At 45.9% G+C, this 19082-nt stretch overlaps 1 protein-coding gene across 1 annotated transcript in view; it reads left to right on the top strand.

Annotated features, from left to right (window-relative positions):
* Positions 1–19082, top strand: part of CDH23 (cadherin related 23) — an 832275-nt gene that overhangs the window by 317724 nt on the left and 495469 nt on the right. Inside the window, exon 8 of the mRNA XM_075257430.1 lies at positions 5603–5731. Within this exon, the coding sequence (XP_075113531.1) occupies positions 5603–5731 (129 nt within the window). The remainder of the gene's footprint in view (positions 1–5602; positions 5732–19082) is intronic.

The raw sequence follows: 19082 nt of genomic DNA, 5'->3' as shown, positions 1-19082 counted from the left end.
TATATTGACCTAGTGGTTTAGCAATTTAGTGCAGACATTATTTCCATACTTACAACACAGTATTGTACTTTGAGATTACAGTTTCCATTTCAAACATGTATCTATTCCTAAATTTAAAAGCTTCCTAAACATTGGCTCAACTGTGGCTCTGGAAAGGTAGACACCGATCCCCAGGGCATGGCACTGTAAATCAAGCAAATAGAATATTTACATGGGGCTGTACAGGGTTTGTATTGCAAGGAGCTACAAAATGTAAAACATTCACTATAAAACAGGCAGTTATTAGGGTTGAGAGATCGGATCCCGATCGGCGATCAAATAAATTTCACGATCGCAATCAGGTTCCGATCCCGCCTAAAAAAGATCAGGAACGGAATTCCGATCCCGATTGCTCAACCCTTGCCTGCAACTTAACTTAACTGTAACTTACCTGCACAGAACCGCTGCCGCTACCCGACGCTCCATGCCGTTGTTCTCTATCCTCTCATTCACACTCCAGCAGAGTGCCCTGCGCGCCCTCACCACCCTAGTCTAGTGTTACTGATACTGGGAGTAGGCAGGGCTTGTTGTGGCTTAGGACAGTGTGGGTGGGTATGGGGCTGGGGACGTGAGTGATTCACTAGGGAGGCGGGGGCGCGTATGGCGCTCTGCCGACGTCTGAATGAGAGAGGAGACAAACAGACAGAGAACAACAGGCTGGAGCTCCGGGGAGCGGTTCTGTGCAGGTAACCGGACAGCAGGGGGGGGACTAAGTAGCCGGTGGATGTTTTAATCACTACACAGCGTGGAGTCCCAAAATTGAAGCCTTCAATTTTTGGACTCCATGCTGTGTAGTGAATAGGATCATTTTTAAAATCCCATTGACTTGCATTAGGATCGGAATCTGGTTCGGATGGAAAATGATCTGAAATCAGATTTTAGAAACAATCCTGAAATCTCAAGATCGGCTCAACCCCAGTAGTGATGGCTTAGAGAGCCTGTGTTTATGTACCATATGATTGGGCGTTCATATGGAAGCTGCAGGGTGGTCATGTGCTGCACAGCCACAAACTATAAGTATGGGTGAACACTTACAAATATTGACCTTCACTTGCCACATATTGTCTGTGGTTTTGTGGTTTTGACACTCAGTTCTCAGCTGCATGGCTCACTAATGCCCTTTGGCCACCCCATGAAAATTGAACATTATTAAACACTGTACAGTCTATGTGGTACAAATGTGAAACACCTGGTATGGTACACATTTATCTTGCCAATCTATCCCACCGAAACACTCCCCGACACCAGGTCCTAAACTGCTAAATCTATTGATAAGCCTACTGTATCCTCTGTGATCCGTTGTAAGATTGACTCCAGATAGATGTTACTTGGTAATTATATGTACTTCAACCTCCTCTGTACAATAAAATAGATTACAAGTCAACTGTTGACCATCTTATGTACTTTAAATAGAATTGTGAATGCACGTTAAATAAAAATAATCTGCTGAAATCTCCCTGAGTAGTTTACCAGTAATAACATCATAGCAGGGAAATCAGAGATCAGAAAAGAAACATCCAGCGTGGTCACAAACTGCAAAGCCTTGGGGTTATTGTAAGATAATGTTCATGCTGTGTTATTGAATAGCGTGTAAATGAGCATTAATCCCCTATAATCAGCTCTGACTGCAATTTCAAAGTCTTGATGTAGCTGTAATACTACAGAACAGCCTCTGTATTAGTCCATCATGTGCGCCTGCATCCACGGGTACCTGGAAAGAAGGAAAAGCCATTTAGCTTGTTATTGGCCAAATGCAATAATGTGGTTCTTGTACTGCACTGCTTAAGGAAGTGTATTCGGTACAAGCTCTTAAACAAGGAATTACAGCACCTATAAAGAAAAAATAGTCCCATTTTAGGATATTTTCACATGCAAGACTCTGCCTCAAAATCAACATAAATTTCTCCTTGAATCTTCCTTCCATAGTATTCCATAATATGTGAGGCCGATACAGAAGCAGCTCACTTAAAAATATTAGGGCTAGGGTTGAGCCGATCTCGAGATTTCAAGATCGTTTTTAAAATACGATTTTTGATAATTTTCCTCCTGGTCGTGAAATTTTTTCGATCGCCGATCGGATCCAATCTTTTCCGATTCCAATTGCTCAACTCTAGTTACTTTATATTTATGGAGTAGGGTTGAGCCAATCTTGAGATTTCAGGATGGTTTTTAAAATCTGATTATCGATCATGTTCCAGCCGATTCCGATCATGAAATTTGCTCAATCGCCGATCGGGTTCTGATCTTTCCCGATCCCAATCGCTCAACCTTAGTTACTTTATATTTATGGAGTAGGGTTGAGCCAATCTTGAGATTTCAGGATCGTTTTTAAAGTTAGATTTCTAATCATTTTCCAGCCAATTGTGAAATTTGCTCGATGGCCAATCGGGATCCGATCTTTCCCAATCCTAATCACTTAACCCTAGTTACCTTATGTTTACGGAGTAGAGTTGAGCCGATCTTGAGATTTCAGGATAGTTTTTAAAATCCAATTTTCGATCATTTTCCAGCCGATCATGAAATTTTCTGGATCGGGATCCGATCTTTCCCGGTCGCTCAACCCTAATGAGGGCCATTAATTTGAGCCTAATAAGCAAATAATAGCCGCAGCAAAAAGTTGAAGCTATTGAAGCTAAGCCTTTCTTTCTGCTATGGGAAGTCATAGGGCCCGGAAAGTAAGGAATATTTTGAGGTGAAAGTCCATATCAAATTCCTCTTCACTTACCACTGTGTGAACTTACTCTTAGGAGGAAAAGGTTGCGGAAACCTTTTCCGCCGTGTGAACTTTTCGCGTGGCTATCTATTTACTGACATTGTATACAAACATATATGATATTAAAAAAAAAAAGTGTATTAAAATGATTTATTCACATACCCATGAGTAGGTTCTTTTACTAGTTTATTAGTGTTGAGCGAGTAGTATTCGATCGAATACCTTGCCAGCATAGGAATGCATTTAATCGGCCGAACACCAAGGGGTTAAACACTTTGAATATTCAATGCGCTTAACCCCTTGGTGTTCGGCCGATTACATGCATTCCTATGCCGGCAAGGTATTCGATCGAATACTACTCGCTCATCACTACTAGCTATACCTTTAAACTTCACAATACAAGGTATCAAGGTGGTTTATATAATGGCAGCCTTCTACACTTGGTAATGCAATGGAAGAAGCAGTATGCAAGGCATGTGTTTAAAGTTCCCTGACTATTCTGGTCGGTACATCCGTTTCCTACTGCTTCTTATTTGTATACATATTCTTATCTTTTATACCATGTATAATAAAGAATCGTGATACAAAATTTAAGCGAAAAAATTTGTCTGGGCAATTATGTTCTGGTTAGTGATGCATCTGCCTTAATATTGTAAAATCTTATGTGTTTTTAACAGGTATTCTAATATAAAACATAAATATAACACATATTTATCCAAATCAGGAACAGGACTGATGAAACAGAGTACATTGACCTAGGAGTACATTTCCAGTATATGCTTGCCAATACCATTAACAGTTGGGGTATTGATGGTAGAAAAGTGTCATGTCTTGCCTGGATCTCCTGGTTGGTATCAGTGATTGTCTGCGTCTGCAACAGATTCTCAGTTCAGCTGCAACCTGTGATTAAATAGAAATACAGAACACAAATTTACTGTCATTACTTGACACAACAACACAGATATTAAAGGCAATCTCCCATCAGAGCATAACGGTATTTATACTCATCATATGGCAACTTGCAATGTGTATTTACTGACATTGTTTGGCGGGGAAGAATAGATATTAGGGTGACAAGATATTTCCATTAACAATAGAGGATACATCGAGTTCATTGCACTTCTATTAATTTTTTTCTGTGCTCGGAAGATTAACCTATTAGTGCACATAAGACTTTGCCATGGCTTTATTGGCAGTGTAGCTGTCAATTTGGGAAAAGGCTAAAAATGTGGCACATAGTCGACCATGAATTTCATTGTGTACAATTACTTCTTGTAAGAAAAGTGCTATTAATTATCAAAATGTATTTAGAGTGATTTGCTCAATGAGTGTATTGTAGGTTTCCTGAAATACCACCTACTATAGTGCAAATGTCCTGGTAAACCACACACTATAGTGTAAATGTCCCAGTAGACCACACACTATATAGTGTAAATGTCCCGGTAGACCACACACTATAGTGTAAATGTCCCGGTAGACCACATGCTATATTGTAAATGTCCCGGTAGACCACATGCTATAGTGTAAATGTCCTGGTAGACCACACACTATAGTGTAAATATCTTGGTAGACCACACACTATAGTAGCACTTAGTGTATTGTACTTTATTTTTTAACTCAATATGGCTCCTCCTATGTAAGACCCAATAGCTAAGCCATCCCCATTCTCTGTTACATTTGATACAAATAATATAAAAGGATTTGCTTAGCTAGTGGACTAAGCTAGATAGACCGCTGTCTTCATCCTCAACAACTACAGGCCATGTATTGGAGTGGAACAAGAGTTGCCAGAACTAGGAAAAGGGGACTTAAAAAGAAAGATCAATGCAAATTTGAACAATTAAAATATATTCAGAATTTAATCACTTTGTATTACATAAAGGAGTTGTCCCGTGGTAGAACAAAAAACGCTTTAAGGGCTAGTTCACACGTGGGCAAAGGGGCGGATTTTGACAGCAGATTTCGCTTCAAAATCCGCCCCTTACAATGGTGGTCTATGCAGACCGCCGGACTTCTTTTTTCCGCTAGCGGCGGGCTGCTGCTAGCGGAGAAAAGAAGCGACATGCCCTATCTTCAGGCGGAAGCCGCGGCGCGCTGGACCGCGGCTTCCGCCTAGCGGCAGCACCCACCTGTGTCGGCTCATTCATTTGAGCTGTCATAGGAGGGGAAATCCGCGACTGCGATGGTCGCGGCAGGCGGGTTTTGACCAGAGAGAGACGCGGCTCGCCGCGGCTCTCTCTATGTCAAAACCCGCGCGGACGGTTCACGTGTGAACTGACCCTAAATTGTCAGTGAATCCCAGTTTACAACAGAGGTACTATTATTAGGCATAACTTTAAACTCCCAAGCCTTTATGCTAAATTTTTTAATGTGGCTCCCACTTACCATGTGCTATCTATATTGCTGATATCTTATATTGTAAATTCTTTTGGACCCTTTAAGACTTAGAGCTTAGCGGTTCTCCCTATAGATGCCCACCTGGATGAAAGGAACTGTAATCCAATGGCCGGCCAGGTAATGGAGGGGGTGTACATCTCATCCAGACTACTCAGGTGGGTGAGATGAGAAAACTCCAGAAGGAATGTTTGTTTGATGAAAGTTGTCTGCTGAGCATTTTGGTAAATGCTCAGTATTGGGCTGGATTTTTAGGAATGGCAGGTAGGTTGGTAGTGGGACCTGTCATTCCACCCCCCTGCATTACCTGACCAGCCATCGGCTTACAGAGCACATTTCCACTATGCAAAATATAGGGTTACTAGCTACAATAGGTTTGTCACAAGCAGATAAGGTTTCAATGTGAAATAAATTTTTCTCTTCTTCTTTTTTTTTTTTTTTTTTTTTTTTTTTTAGGACCAAGACAAAACAAAACCTCTTTCAACATTAGCCAACCTCGCCATTACAATTACTGATATTCAAGACATGGACCCAATTTTTATCAATTTGCCATATAGCACAAACATATATGAGAACTCTCCTCCGGTAAGTAGACATTAGCTTCTAATTACTGTACTAATTATTGTGAAAATCCATTGAGAAAAAAATAAATTATTCAATTCTTATCAAAGTTTATAAATAATAGAAAATAGAATCAAGCATCTCACTAGATACATCCATTAAGACTGGTTGTGGTAGAATATGTTAAGAAATTCTGCACTCAAAATGGCTTCGCTGTTGAGTTTAGTAATACTGAATTCCATTGCATCACTTAGGACAGTTTACGTTCAGTTGACATGTCATTTTTGGCTACATCAGCGTTAAACATAATTTCCTGAATTTATAACTAGAGATGAGCGAACACTAAAATGTTCGAGGTTCGAAATTCGATTCGAACAGCCGCTCAATGTTCGTGTGTTCGAACGGGTTTCGAACCCCATTATAGTCTATGGGGAACAGATACTCGTTAAGGGGGAAACCCAAATCCGTGTCTGGAGGGTCACCAAGTCCACTATGACACCCCAGGAAATGATGCCAACACCTCTGGAATCACACTGGGACAGCAGGGGAAGCATGTCTGGGGGCATCTAACACACCAAAGACCCTCTATTACCCCAACATCACAGCCTAACAACTACACACTTTACACACTCAATACCACCTCTCTGACAGTAGGAAAACACCTTGAAACATGTGTATTTGGCACTTGCAGTGAGGAGAGCTTGTCACCAGCAGTGAATTTGGCCCTTGTAGTAAGTTGAGGTTGGCACCAACATTTGTTTTGAAAATCAGGGTGGATTGAGCCTCTAACCAGCAGAGTTTGGGCAAATTCATGGTGGAGGGAGCCTCTAAAAACCCCAGTTTGGACCAATTCATGGTGGAGGGAGACTCTAAAAACCCCAGTTTGGACCAATTCATGGTGGAGGGAGCCTCTAAAAACCCCAGTTTGGACCAATTCATGGTGGAGGGAGCCTCTAACCAGCCCAGTTTGGGCAAATTCATGGTGGAGGGAGCCTCTAACCAGCCCAGTTTGGACCAATTAATGGTGGAGGGAGCCTCTAACCAGCCCAGTTTGGACCAATTAATGGTGGAGGGAGCCTCTAACCACCCCAGTTTGGACCAATTCATGGTGGAGGGAGCCTCTAACCAGCCCAGTTTGGACCAATTCATGGTGGAGGGAGCTTCTAAAAAACCCAGTTTGGACCAATTCATGGTGGAGGGAGCCTCTAAACAGCCCAGTTTGGGCAAATTCATGGTGGAGGGAGCCTCTAACCACCCCAGTTTGGACCAATTCATGGTGGAGGGAGCCTCTAAACAGCCAAGTTTGGACCAATTCATGGTGAAGGGAGCCTCTAAAAACCCGTTTGGACCAATTCATGGTGGAGGGAGCCTCTAACCAGCCCAGTTTGGGCAAATTCATGGTGGAGGGAGCCTCTAAACAGCCCAGTTTGGGCAAATTCATGGTGGAGGGAGCCTCTAACCAGCCCAGTTTGGACCAATTCATGGTGGAGGGAGCCTCTAACCAGCCCAGTTTGGGCAAATTCATGGTGGAGGGAGCCTCTAAACAGCCCAGTTTGGGCAAATTCATGGTGGAGGGAGCCTCTAACCAGCCCAGTTTGGACCAATTCATGGTGGAGGGAGCCTCTAACCAGCCCAGTTTGGGCAAATTCATGGTGGAGGGAGCCTCTAACCACCCCAGTTTGGGCAAATTCATGGTGGAGGGAGCCTCTAACCAGCCCAGTTTGGACCAATTAATGGTGGAGGGAGCCTCTAAACAGCCAAGTTTTGGGAAATTCATGGTGGAGGGAGCCTCTAACCAGCCCAGTTTGGACCAATTCATGGTGGAGGGAGCCTCTAACCAGCCAAGTTTGGACCAATTCATGGTGAAGGGAGCCTCTAAAAACCCGTTTGGACCAATTCATGGTGGAGGGAGCCTCTAACCAGCCCAGTTTGGGCAAATTCATGGTGGAGGGAGCCTCTAAACAGCCCAGTTTGGGCAAATTCATGGTGGAGGGAGCCTCTAACCAGCCCAGTTTGGACCAATTCATGGTGGAGGGAGCCTCTAACCAGCCCAGTTTGGGCAAATTCATGGTGGAGGGAGCCTCTAAACAGCCCAGTTTGGGCAAATTCATGGTGGAGGGAGCCTCTAACCAGCCCAGTTTGGACCAATTAATGGTGGAGGGAGCCTCTAACCAGCCCAGTTTGGGCAAATTCATGGTGGAGGGAGCCTCTAAACAGCCCAGTTTGGGCAAATTCATGGTGGAGGGAGCCTCTAACCAGCCCAGTTTGGACCAATTCATGGTGGAGGGAGCCTCTAACCAGCCCAGTTTGGGCAAATTCATGGTGGAGGGAGCCTCTAAACAGCCCAGTTTGGGCAAATTCATGGTGGAGGGAGCCTCTAACCAGCCCAGTTTGGACCAATTAATGGTGGAGGGAGCCTCTAAACAGCCAAGTTTTGGGAAATTCATGGTGGAGGGAGCCTCTAACCAGCCCAGTTTGGACCAATTCATGGTGGAGGGAGCCTCTAAACAGCCCAGTTTGGGCAAATTCATGGTGGAGGGAGCCTCTAAACAGCCAAGTTTGGACCAATTCATGGTGAAGGGAGCCTCTAAAAACCCGTTTGGACCAATTCATGGTGGAGGGAGCCTCTAACCAGCCCAGTTTGGGCAAATTCATGGTGGAGGGAGCCTCTAAACAGCCCAGTTTGGGCAAATTCATGGTGGAGGGAGCCTCTAACCAGCCCAGTTTGGACCAATTCATGGTGGAGGGAGCCTCTAACCAGCCCAGTTTGGGCAAATTCATGGTGGAGGGAGCCTCTAAACAGCCCAGTTTGGGCAAATTCATGGTGGAGGGAGCCTCTAACCAGCCCAGTTTGGACCAATTAATGGTGGAGGGAGCCTCTAAACAGCCAAGTTTTGGGAAATTCATGGTGGAGGGAGCCTCTAACCAGCCCAGTTTGGACCAATTCATGGTGGAGGGAGCCTCTAACCAGCCCAGTTTGGACCAATTCATGGTGGAGGGAGCCTCTAAACAGCCCAGTTTGGGCAAATTCATGGTGGAGGGAGCCTCTAAAAAACCCAGTTTGGACCAATTCATGGTGGAGGGAGCCTCTAATTAGCCCAGTTTGGACCAATTAATTGTGGAGGGAGCCTCTAACCAGCCCAGTTTGGACCAATTAATGGTGGAGGGAGCCTCTAACCACCCCAGTTTGGGCAAATTCATGGTGGAGGGAGCCTCTAACCAGCCCAGTTTGGACCAATTAATGGTGGAGGGAGCCTCTAAACAGCCAAGTTTTGGGAAATTCATGGTGGAGGGAGCCTCTAACCAGCCCAGTTTGGACCAATTCATGGTGGAGGGAGCCTCTAAACAGCCCAGTTTGGGCAAATTCATGGTGGAGGGAGCCTCTAAAAAACCCAGTTTGGACCAATTCATGGTGGAGGGAGCCTCTAATTAGCCCAGTTTGGACCAATTAATTGTGGAGGGAGCCTCTAACCAGCCCAGTTTGGACCAATTCATGGTGGAGGGAGCCTCTAACCAGCCCAGTTTGGGCAAATTCATGGTGGAGGGAGCCTCTAAACAGCCCAGTTTGGGCAAATTCATGGTGGAGGGAGCCTCTAACCAGCCCAGTTTGGACCAATTAATGGTGGAGGGAGCCTCTAAACAGCCAAGTTTTGGGAAATTCATGGTGGAGGGAGCCTCTAACCAGCCCAGTTTGGACCAATTCATGGTGGAGGGAGCCTCTAAACAGCCCAGTTTGGGCAAATTCATGGTGGAGGGAGCCTCTAAACAGCCAAGTTTGGACCAATTCATGGTGAAGGGAGCCTCTAAAAACCCGTTTGGACCAATTCATGGTGGAGGGAGCCTCTAACCAGCCCAGTTTGGGCAAATTCATGGTGGAGGGAGCCTCTAAACAGCCCAGTTTGGGCAAATTCATGGTGGAGGGAGCCTCTAACCAGCCCAGTTTGGACCAATTCATGGTGGAGGGAGCCTCTAACCAGCCCAGTTTGGGCAAATTCATGGTGGAGGGAGCCTCTAAACAGCCCAGTTTGGGCAAATTCATGGTGGAGGGAGCCTCTAACCAGCCCAGTTTGGACCAATTAATGGTGGAGGGAGCCTCTAAACAGCCAAGTTTTGGGAAATTCATGGTGGAGGGAGCCTCTAACCAGCCCAGTTTGGACCAATTCATGGTGGAGGGAGCCTCTAACCAGCCCAGTTTGGACCAATTCATGGTGGAGGGAGCCTCTAAACAGCCCAGTTTGGGCAAATTCATGGTGGAGGGAGCCTCTAAAAAACCCAGTTTGGACCAATTCATGGTGGAGGGAGCCTCTAATTAGCCCAGTTTGGACCAATTAATTGTGGAGGGAGCCTCTAACCAGCCCAGTTTGGACCAATTAATGGTGGAGGGAGCCTCTAACCACCCCAGTTTGGGCAAATTCATGGTGGAGGGAGCCTCTAACCAGCCCAGTTTGGACCAATTAATGGTGGAGGGAGCCTCTAAACAGCCAAGTTTTGGGAAATTCATGGTGGAGGGAGCCTCTAACCAGCCCAGTTTGGACCAATTCATGGTGGAGGGAGCCTCTAAACAGCCCAGTTTGGGCAAATTCATGGTGGAGGGAGCCTCTAAAAAACCCAGTTTGGACCAATTCATGGTGGAGGGAGCCTCTAATTAGCCCAGTTTGGACCAATTAATTGTGGAGGGAGCCTCTAACCAGCCCAGTTTGGGCAAATTCATGGTGGAGGGAGCCTCTAACCAGCCCAGTTTGGACCAATTCATGGTGGAGGGAGCCTCTAACCAGCCCAGTTTGGACCAATTCATGGTGGAGGGAGCCTCTAAAAAACCCAGTTTGGACCAATTCATGGTGGAGGGAGCCTCTAAACAGCCCAGTTTGGGCAAATTCATGGTGGAAGGAGCCTCTAACCAGCAGAGTTGTGGGAAAGCAGGGTGGAGGGAGCCTCTAACCAGCAGAGTTGGTGGAAATCAGGGTGGAGGGAGCCTCTAACCAGCAGAGTTGGGGGAAATCATGTTGGAGGGAGCCTAGTATTAGCAGAATTGTGCAACGCTTATGGTGGATGAGTATGAGGATGCGGAGGAATTGGAGAGGTTGAGTACAGACATGGAGTTTCATGTTGGGGTGCTTTACACAGGTGGGCACAAAAATGAAGGCTCTATCCAGTGGTGGTTCATTTTTATCAAAGTGAGCCGGTCGGCACTCTCGGCTGACAGACGGGTGCGCTTGTCAGTGATGATGCCACCGGCTGCACTGAACACCCTCTCAGATAGGACGCTGGCGGCAGGACAGGACAGCACCTCCAAGGCATATAGGGCAAGTTCAAGCCACAGGTCCAACTTCGACACCCAATACGTGTAGGGCGCAGAGGGGTCGGAGAGGACAGGGCTGTGGTCGGAAAGGTATTCCCGCAACATGCGCCTATACTTCTCACGCCTGGTGACACTAGGACCCTCCGTGGCGGCACTTTGGCGAGGGGGTGCCATCAAGGTGTCCCAGACCTTAGACAGTGTGCCCCTCGTTTGTGTGGACCGGTGAGAACTTGGTTGCCTACTGGAGGAACTGCCCTCCCTGCCGCCAACGTCACATGCTGGAAACATCTCCATCATATTCTGCACCAATTGCCTGTGGCAAGCATTGATGCGATTGGCCCTCCCCTCTACCGGAATAAAAGACGAGATGTTGTTTTTATACCGGGGGTCAAGGATAGCAAAGATCCAGTACTGGTTGTCCTCCATGATTTTGACAATACGCTTGTCGGTTGTAAAGCACCCCAACATGAACTCAGCCATGTCTGCCACAGTGTTAGTTGGCATGACTCCTCTGGCCCCACCGGAAAGTTCAATCTCCATTTCCTCCTCATCCTCCATGTCTACCCATCCGCGCTGCAACAATGGGACGATTCGAAGTTGCCCGGAAGCCTCCTGTATCACCATCACATCATCGGACAACTCTTCTTCCTCCTCCTCCTCCTCCTCCTCCTCCATTAAACGCAGTGAAGCGGACAGATGTGTGGACCTACTCTCCAGCTGTGACGGATCGGATGCTATCCCTAACTCCTCTGTGTGATCTGAGTTATCCCTGATGTCAATCAGGGATTCTCTCAGAACACACAAGAGCGGGATTGTAAGGCTCACCATCGCATCCTCAGAGCTCACCCTCCTTGTGGACTCCTCAAAGACCCGTAGGATGTCACAAAGGTCTCTCATCCATGGCCACTCATGGATGTGAAACTGAGGCAGCTGACTTTGTGGCACCCTAGGGTTTTGTAGCTGGTATTCCATCAAAGGTCTCTGCTGCTCAACCACTCTATTCAACATCTGAAACGTTGAGTTCCAGCGTGTGGGGACGTCGCACAAAAGCCGGTGTTGTGGCACATGCAGGCGTTGCTGGAGAGATTTTAAGCTAGCAGCGGCTACTGTCGACTTGCGAAAGTGGGCGCACATGCGCCGCACTTTCACCAGTAGCTCTGGAACATTGGGGTAGCTCTTTAGGAAACGTTGCACCACTAGGTTGAAGACGTGGGCCAGGCATGGAACATGTTGGAGTCCGGCAAGCTCCAGAGCTGCTACCAGGTTCCGGCCGTTATCACAAACGACCATGCCTGGGCCCAGGTGCAGCGGCTCAAACCATATTGCCGTCTCATCGAGGAGGGCATCCCTCACCTCGGAGGCAGTGTGCTGTCTGTCCCCCAAGCTGATCAGCTTCAGCACAGCCTGCTGACGTCTACCAACGCCAGTGCTGCAACGTTTCCAACTCGTAGCTGGGGTCAATCTAACAGCGGAGGAGGAGGCGGTGGCGGAGGAGGAGGCGGTGGCGGAGGAGGAGGCGGTAGAGGAGGAGGAGGAGGGGGGTGTTCTTCTCGTGTCCCTGCCAGGAATGTTAGGCGGGGAGACGAGGTACACCGGGCCAGTTTGGGAAGCAGTCCCAGCCTCAACTACATTCACCCAGTGTGCCGTCAGTGAAATGTAGCGTCCCTGTCCGCATGCACTTGTCCACGCGTCGGTGGTCAAGTGGACCTTTGTGCAAAGCGCGGAACTAAGGGCCCGCCTGATGTTGAGTGACACGTGCTGGTGCAAGGCGGGGACGGCACACCGGGAGAAGTAGTGACGGCTAGGGACGGCATAGCGAGGTGCCGCAGTTGCCATCAGGTCCAGGAAGGCGGGAGTTTCAACAAGCCGGAACGCCAACATCTCCTGGGCCAGCAGTTTAGCGATGTTGGCGTTCAAGGCTTGCGCGTGTGGGTGGTTAGCAGTGTATTTCTGCCGCCGCTCCAATGTCTGAGAGATGGTGGGTTGTTGTAAAGAAACGCCTGATGGTGCCTTTGATGGTGCAGGAGAAGGAGATAAGACAGGACCAGGGGAGGATGAGGTAGAAGTCAACAAAGTGGCGGAGGCAGATGAAGTGGTGTCCTGGCTCGTCCTCTGGAGTGCATCGCCAGCACAGTCAGCAGTGGCAGTGGCAGAGGCAGAGGCAGTGGCAGTGGCGTGAACGGCAGGCGGCCTTTGTCCTGCCGTTGCTGCCTGCCACTGATTCCAGTGCTTGGATTCCAAATGACGGCGCATTGAAGTGGTGGACAGGTTGCTCTTCTCAGAGCCCCTAATCAATTTCGAGAGGCAAATTGTGCAGACAACACTATATCTGTCCTCGGCGCATTCCTTGAAAAAACTCCACACCTTCGAGAAACGTGCCCTCGAGGTGGGAGTTTTTCGGGGCTGGGTACGAACTGGAACATCTTGGGAGATTCCGGGTGTGGCCTGGCTTCGCCTAAGCTGCTGACCTCTGCCTCTGCCTCTAGCTACCCTTTTTGGTGCTGCACCTGCCTCAACATCCACACTACTTTCCCCGCTTGACATCCCCCCTGTCCAGGTCGGGTCAGTGTCCTCATCATCCACCACTTCCTCTTCCAACTCCTGTCTCATCTCCTCCTCCCGCACAATGCGCCGGTCAACTGGATGCCCTGACGGCAACTGCGTCACATCATCGTCGATGAGGGTGGGTTGCTGGTCATCCACCACCAAATCGAACGGAGATGGAGGAGACTCTAGTGTTTGAGCATCTGGACACAGATGCTCCTCTGTTAGGTTCGTGGAATCGTGACGTGGAGAGGCAGGTTGAGGGACAATGAAAGGAGCGGAGAACAGCTCTGGGGAGCAGGGACAGTTTGGGTTATTGTTCTGTAAAGCTTCGGAATTTTGGGAGGAAGGAAGACAAGACTGTTGGGTAATAGGAGGAGAGGAGGCAGAGTCTGACTGGCTGCTGGACAATGTGCTGTAAGCGTTCTCTGACAGCCATTGCAAGACCTGTTCCTGGTTCTCGGGCCTACTAAGGTTTGTACCCTGCAGTTTAGTTAATGTGGCAAGCAACCCTGGCACTGTGGAGTGGCGCAATGCTTGCTGCCCCACAGGAGTAGGCACGGGACGCCCTGTGGCTTCACTGCTACCTTGCTCCCCAGAACCATTCCCCCGACCTCGCCCACGGCCTCGTCCACGTCCCTTTCCGGGAGCCTTGCGCATTTTGAATTCCTAGTTAGAAATTGGCACTGTATACCAGTAGTAAAAATTGTGGGTGCACGTAACCCCAATATATTCTTTGAATTCCCAGTCAGAAACTGGCACTATATGGCAGTAGCAAGAAATGAGGGTATTTGTATTCCCAATATACTCTTTGAATTCCCAGTCAGACAATGGCACTGTATACCAGTAGTAAAAATTGTGGGTGCACGTAACCCCAATATATTCTTTGAATTCCCAGTCAGAAACTGGCACTATATGGCAGTAGCAAGAAATGAGGGTATTTGTATTCCCAATATACTCTTTGAATTCCCAGTCAGACAATGGCACTGTATACCAGTAGTAAAAATTGTGGGTGCACGTAACCCCAATATATTCTTTGAATTCCCAGTCAGAAACTGGCACTATATGGCAGTAGCAAGAAATGAGGGTATTTGTATTCCCAATATACTCTTTGAATTCCCAGTCAGACAATGGCACTGTATACCAGTAGTAAAAATTGTGGGTGCACGTAACCCCAATATATTCTTTGAATTCCCAGTCAGAAACTGGCACTATATGGCAGTAGCAAGAAATGAGGGTATTTGTATTCCCAATATACTCTTTGAATTCCCAGTCAGACAATGGCACTGTATACCAGTAGTAAAAATTGTGGGTGCACGTAACCCCAATATATTCTTTGAATTCCCAGTCAGAAACTGGCACTATATGGCAGTAGCAAGAAATGAGGGTATTTGTATTCCCAATATACTCTTTGAATTCCCAGTCAGACAATGGCACTGTATACCAGTAGTAAAAATTGTGGGTGCACGTAACCCCAATATATTCTTTGAATTCCCAGTCAGAAACTGGCACTATATGGCAGTAGCAAGAAATGAGGGTATTTGTATTCCCAATATACTCTTTGAATTCCCAGTCAGACAATGGCACTGTATACCAGTAGTAAAAATTGTGGGTGCACGTAACCCCAATATATTCTTTGAATTCCCAGTCAGAAACTGGCACTATATGGCAGTAGCAAGAAATGAGGGTATTTGTATTCCCAATATACTCTTTGAATTCCCAGTCAGACAATGGCACTGTATACCAGTAGTAAAAATTGTGGGTGCACGTAACCCCAATATATTCTTTGAATTACCAGTCAGAAACTGGCACTATATGGCAGTAGCAAGAAATGAGGGTATTTATAACCCCAATATATTCTTTGAATTCCCAGTCAGACAATGGCACTGTATACCAGTAGTAAAAATTGTGGGTGCACGTAACCCCAATATATTCTTTGAATTCCCAGTCAGAAACTGGCACTATATGGCAGTAGCAAGAAATGAGGGTATTTGTATTCCCAATATACTCTTTGAATTCCCAGTCAGACAATGGCACTGTATACCAGTAGTAAAAATTGTGGGTGCACGTAACCCCAATATATTCTTTGAATTCCCAGTCAGAAACTGGCACTATATGGCAGTAGCAAGAAATGAGGGTATTTGTATTCCCAATATACTCTTTGAATTCCCAGTCAGACAATGGCACTGTATACCAGTAGTAAAAATTGTGGGTGCACGTAACCCCAATATATTCTTTGAATTCCCAGTCAGAAACTGGCACTATATGGCAGTAGCAAGAAATGAGGGTATTTGTATTCCCAATATACTCTTTGAATTCCCAGTCAGACAATGGCACTGTATACCAGTAGTAAAAATTGTGGGTGCACGTAACCCCAATATATTCTTTGAATTCCCAGTCAGAAACTGGCACTATATGGCAGTAGCAAGAAATGAGGGTATTTGTATTCCCAATATACTCTTTGAATTCCCAGTCAGACAATGGCACTGTATACCAGTAGTAAAAATTGTGGGTGCACGTAACCCCAATATATTCTTTGAATTCCCAGTCAGAAACTGGCACTATATGGCAGTAGCAAGAAATGAGGGTATTTGTATTCCCAATATACTCTTTGAATTCCCAGTCAGACAATGGCACTGTATACCAGTAGTAAAAATTGTGGGTGCACGTAACCCCAATATATTCTTTGAATTACCAGTCAGAAACTGGCACTATATGGCAGTAGCAAGAAATGAGGGTATTTATAACCCCAATATATTCTTTGAATTCCCAGTCAGACAATGGCACTGTATACCAGTAGTAAAAATTGTGGGTGCACGTAACCCCAATATATTCTTTGAATTCCCAGTCAGAAACTGGCACTATATGGCAGTAGCAAGAAATGAGGGTATTTGTATTCCCAATATACTCTTTGAATTCCCAGTCAGACAATGACACTGTATACCAGTAGTAAAAATTGTGGGTGCACGTAACCCCAATATATTCTTTGAATTCCCAGTCAGAAACTGGCACTATATGGCAGTAGCAAGAAATGAGGGTATTTGTATTCCCAATATACTCTTTGAATTCCCAGTCAGACAATGGCACTGTATACCAGTAGTAAAAATTGTGGGTGCACGTAACCCCAATATATTCTTTGAATTACCAGTCAGAAACTGGCACTATATGGCAGTAGCAAGAAATGAGGGTATTTGTATTCCCAATATACTCTTTGAATTCCCAGTCAGACAATGGCACTGTATACCAGTAGTAAAAATTGTGGGTGCACGTAACCCCAATATATTCTTTGAATTCCCAGTCAGAAACTGGCACTATATGGCAGTAGCAAGAAATGAGGGTATTTGTATTCCCAATATACTCTTTGAATTCCCAGTCAGACAATGGCACTGTATACCAGTAGTAAAAATTGTGGGTGCACGTAACCCCAATATATTCTTTGAATTCCCAGTCAGAAACTGGCACTATATGGCAGTAGCAAGAAATGAGGGTATTTGTATTCCCAATATACTCTTTGAATTCCCAGTCAGACAATGGCACTGTATACCAGTAGTAAAAATTGTGGGTGCACGTAACCCCAATATATTCTTTGAATTCCCAGTCAGAAACTGGCACTATATGGCAGTAGCAAGAAATGAGGGTATTTGTATTCCCAATATACTCTTTGAATTCCCAGTCAGACAATGGCACTGTATACCAGTAGTAAAAATTGTGGGTGCACGTAACCCCAATATATTCTTTGAATTACCAGTCAGAAACTGGCACTATATGGCAGTAGCAAGAAATGAGGGTATTTATAACCCCAATATATTCTTTGAATTCCCAGTCAGACAATGGCACTGTATACCAGTAGTAAAAATTGTGGGTGCACGTAACCCCAATATATTCTTTGAATTCCCAGTCAGAAACTGGCACTATATGGCAGTAGCAAGAAATGAGGGTATTTGTATTCCCAATATACTCTTTGAATTCCCAGTCAGACAATGGCACTGTATACCAGTAGTAAAAATTGTGGGTGCACGTAACCCCAATATATTCTTTGAATTCCCAGTCAGACACTGGCACTATATGGCAGTAGCAAGAAATGAGGGTATTTGTATTCCCAATATATTCTTTGAATTCCCAGTCAGACAATGGCACTGTATACCAGTAGTAAAAATTGTGGGTGCACGTAACCCCAATATATTCTTTGAATTACCAGTCAGAAACTGGCACTATATGGCAGTAGCAAGAAATGAGGGTATTTGTATTCCCAATATATTCTTTGAATTCCCAGTCAGACAATGGCACTGTATACCAGTAGTAAAAATTGTGGGTGTATATAGCCCCAATTCTATTGCTAGGGGACTTGCAGGGTATTTCTGGGGTGAAGGTGGGGGGGCACACCGTTGGAACGGGTATCGGGGTATATATCGGGTATACGGGAATACACTGACAGTGTATTCCATTCAGGATCCTGGGAAAGCTGGGTTGCGGCGATTGAGCCCGTCAGTGCCACGTTACACTGACAAGCTTCTCCCTGGAATTTAGCTCTTACAAGAGCTGTTGGTTGTCATCTCCTTCCTATCCTAGCCTGTCCCTGCCTACCCAGAATCTAAGCCCTAGCTAACTGGACGGAAACCTCCGTCCTCGGTGAATTGCAAGCTCAGAATGACGCGAAGCTGGGCGTCGCTGTTCTTTTAAATTAGAGGTCACATGTTTTCGGCAGCCAATGGGTTTTGCCTACTTTTTTCAACGTCACCGGTGTCGTAGTTCCTGTCCCACCTACCCTGCGCTGTTATTGGAGCAAAAAAGGCGCCAGGGAAGGTGGGAGGGGAATCGAGTAATGGCGCACTTTACCACGCGGTGTTCGATTCGATTCGAACATGCCGAACAGCCTAATATCCGATCGAACATGAGTTCGATAGAACACTGTTCGCTCATCTCTATTTATAACCTCTAAAAACCTCTGATACATCTGTGCACATGCCAACATTGGACATTGACACTCATTGTATTTTATGTACTGCGTCTCTCTGGAAAGGAAAGCACAGTAGACTATACTTTATAGTGAAAAATGGACACTCATGTAGCATGTGTTGTGTGTGTGATTCGTGCAGGCAGGTGGCAAGCACACGGACCCCATTATAGTCTATGGGGTCCATGTGCTTTTACAGCACATCTATAGATCCCAGGACATTGGCAAAGAGACTAATAAACTAAACCAAGGCCTTAATGTATCTCAATTGGAGATGGTATATGGATAAAATTTTAGGGCCTTCTGGGATAGGGTTTGATGGTCTAAAAAGATATGGATAGGATAGGAACATGAGACTGGGATAGGAGAGGGGCTAATTACTTACTGTGTTCTGTCCTATCCAAAACATTTTTAAAATTTTAAATGCGTGCCCCCATAAAACATTGGTGTTTTCAAATATGTTTTTATATATTTGATCACTTATGCAATATTCTGCTATACTAGTGTCAGATCAATGCACTTCTATTACATCCTGCCTATGGTATATACCCCATTACAGCATCCCCCACAATATTATC

Source organism: Leptodactylus fuscus, chromosome 10 (assembly GCF_031893055.1).
Source record: "Leptodactylus fuscus isolate aLepFus1 chromosome 10, aLepFus1.hap2, whole genome shotgun sequence".
In the NCBI taxonomy this organism is placed as follows: Eukaryota; Metazoa; Chordata; class Amphibia; order Anura; family Leptodactylidae; genus Leptodactylus; species Leptodactylus fuscus.
This window is presented reverse-complemented; position numbering and strand designations above follow the sequence as displayed.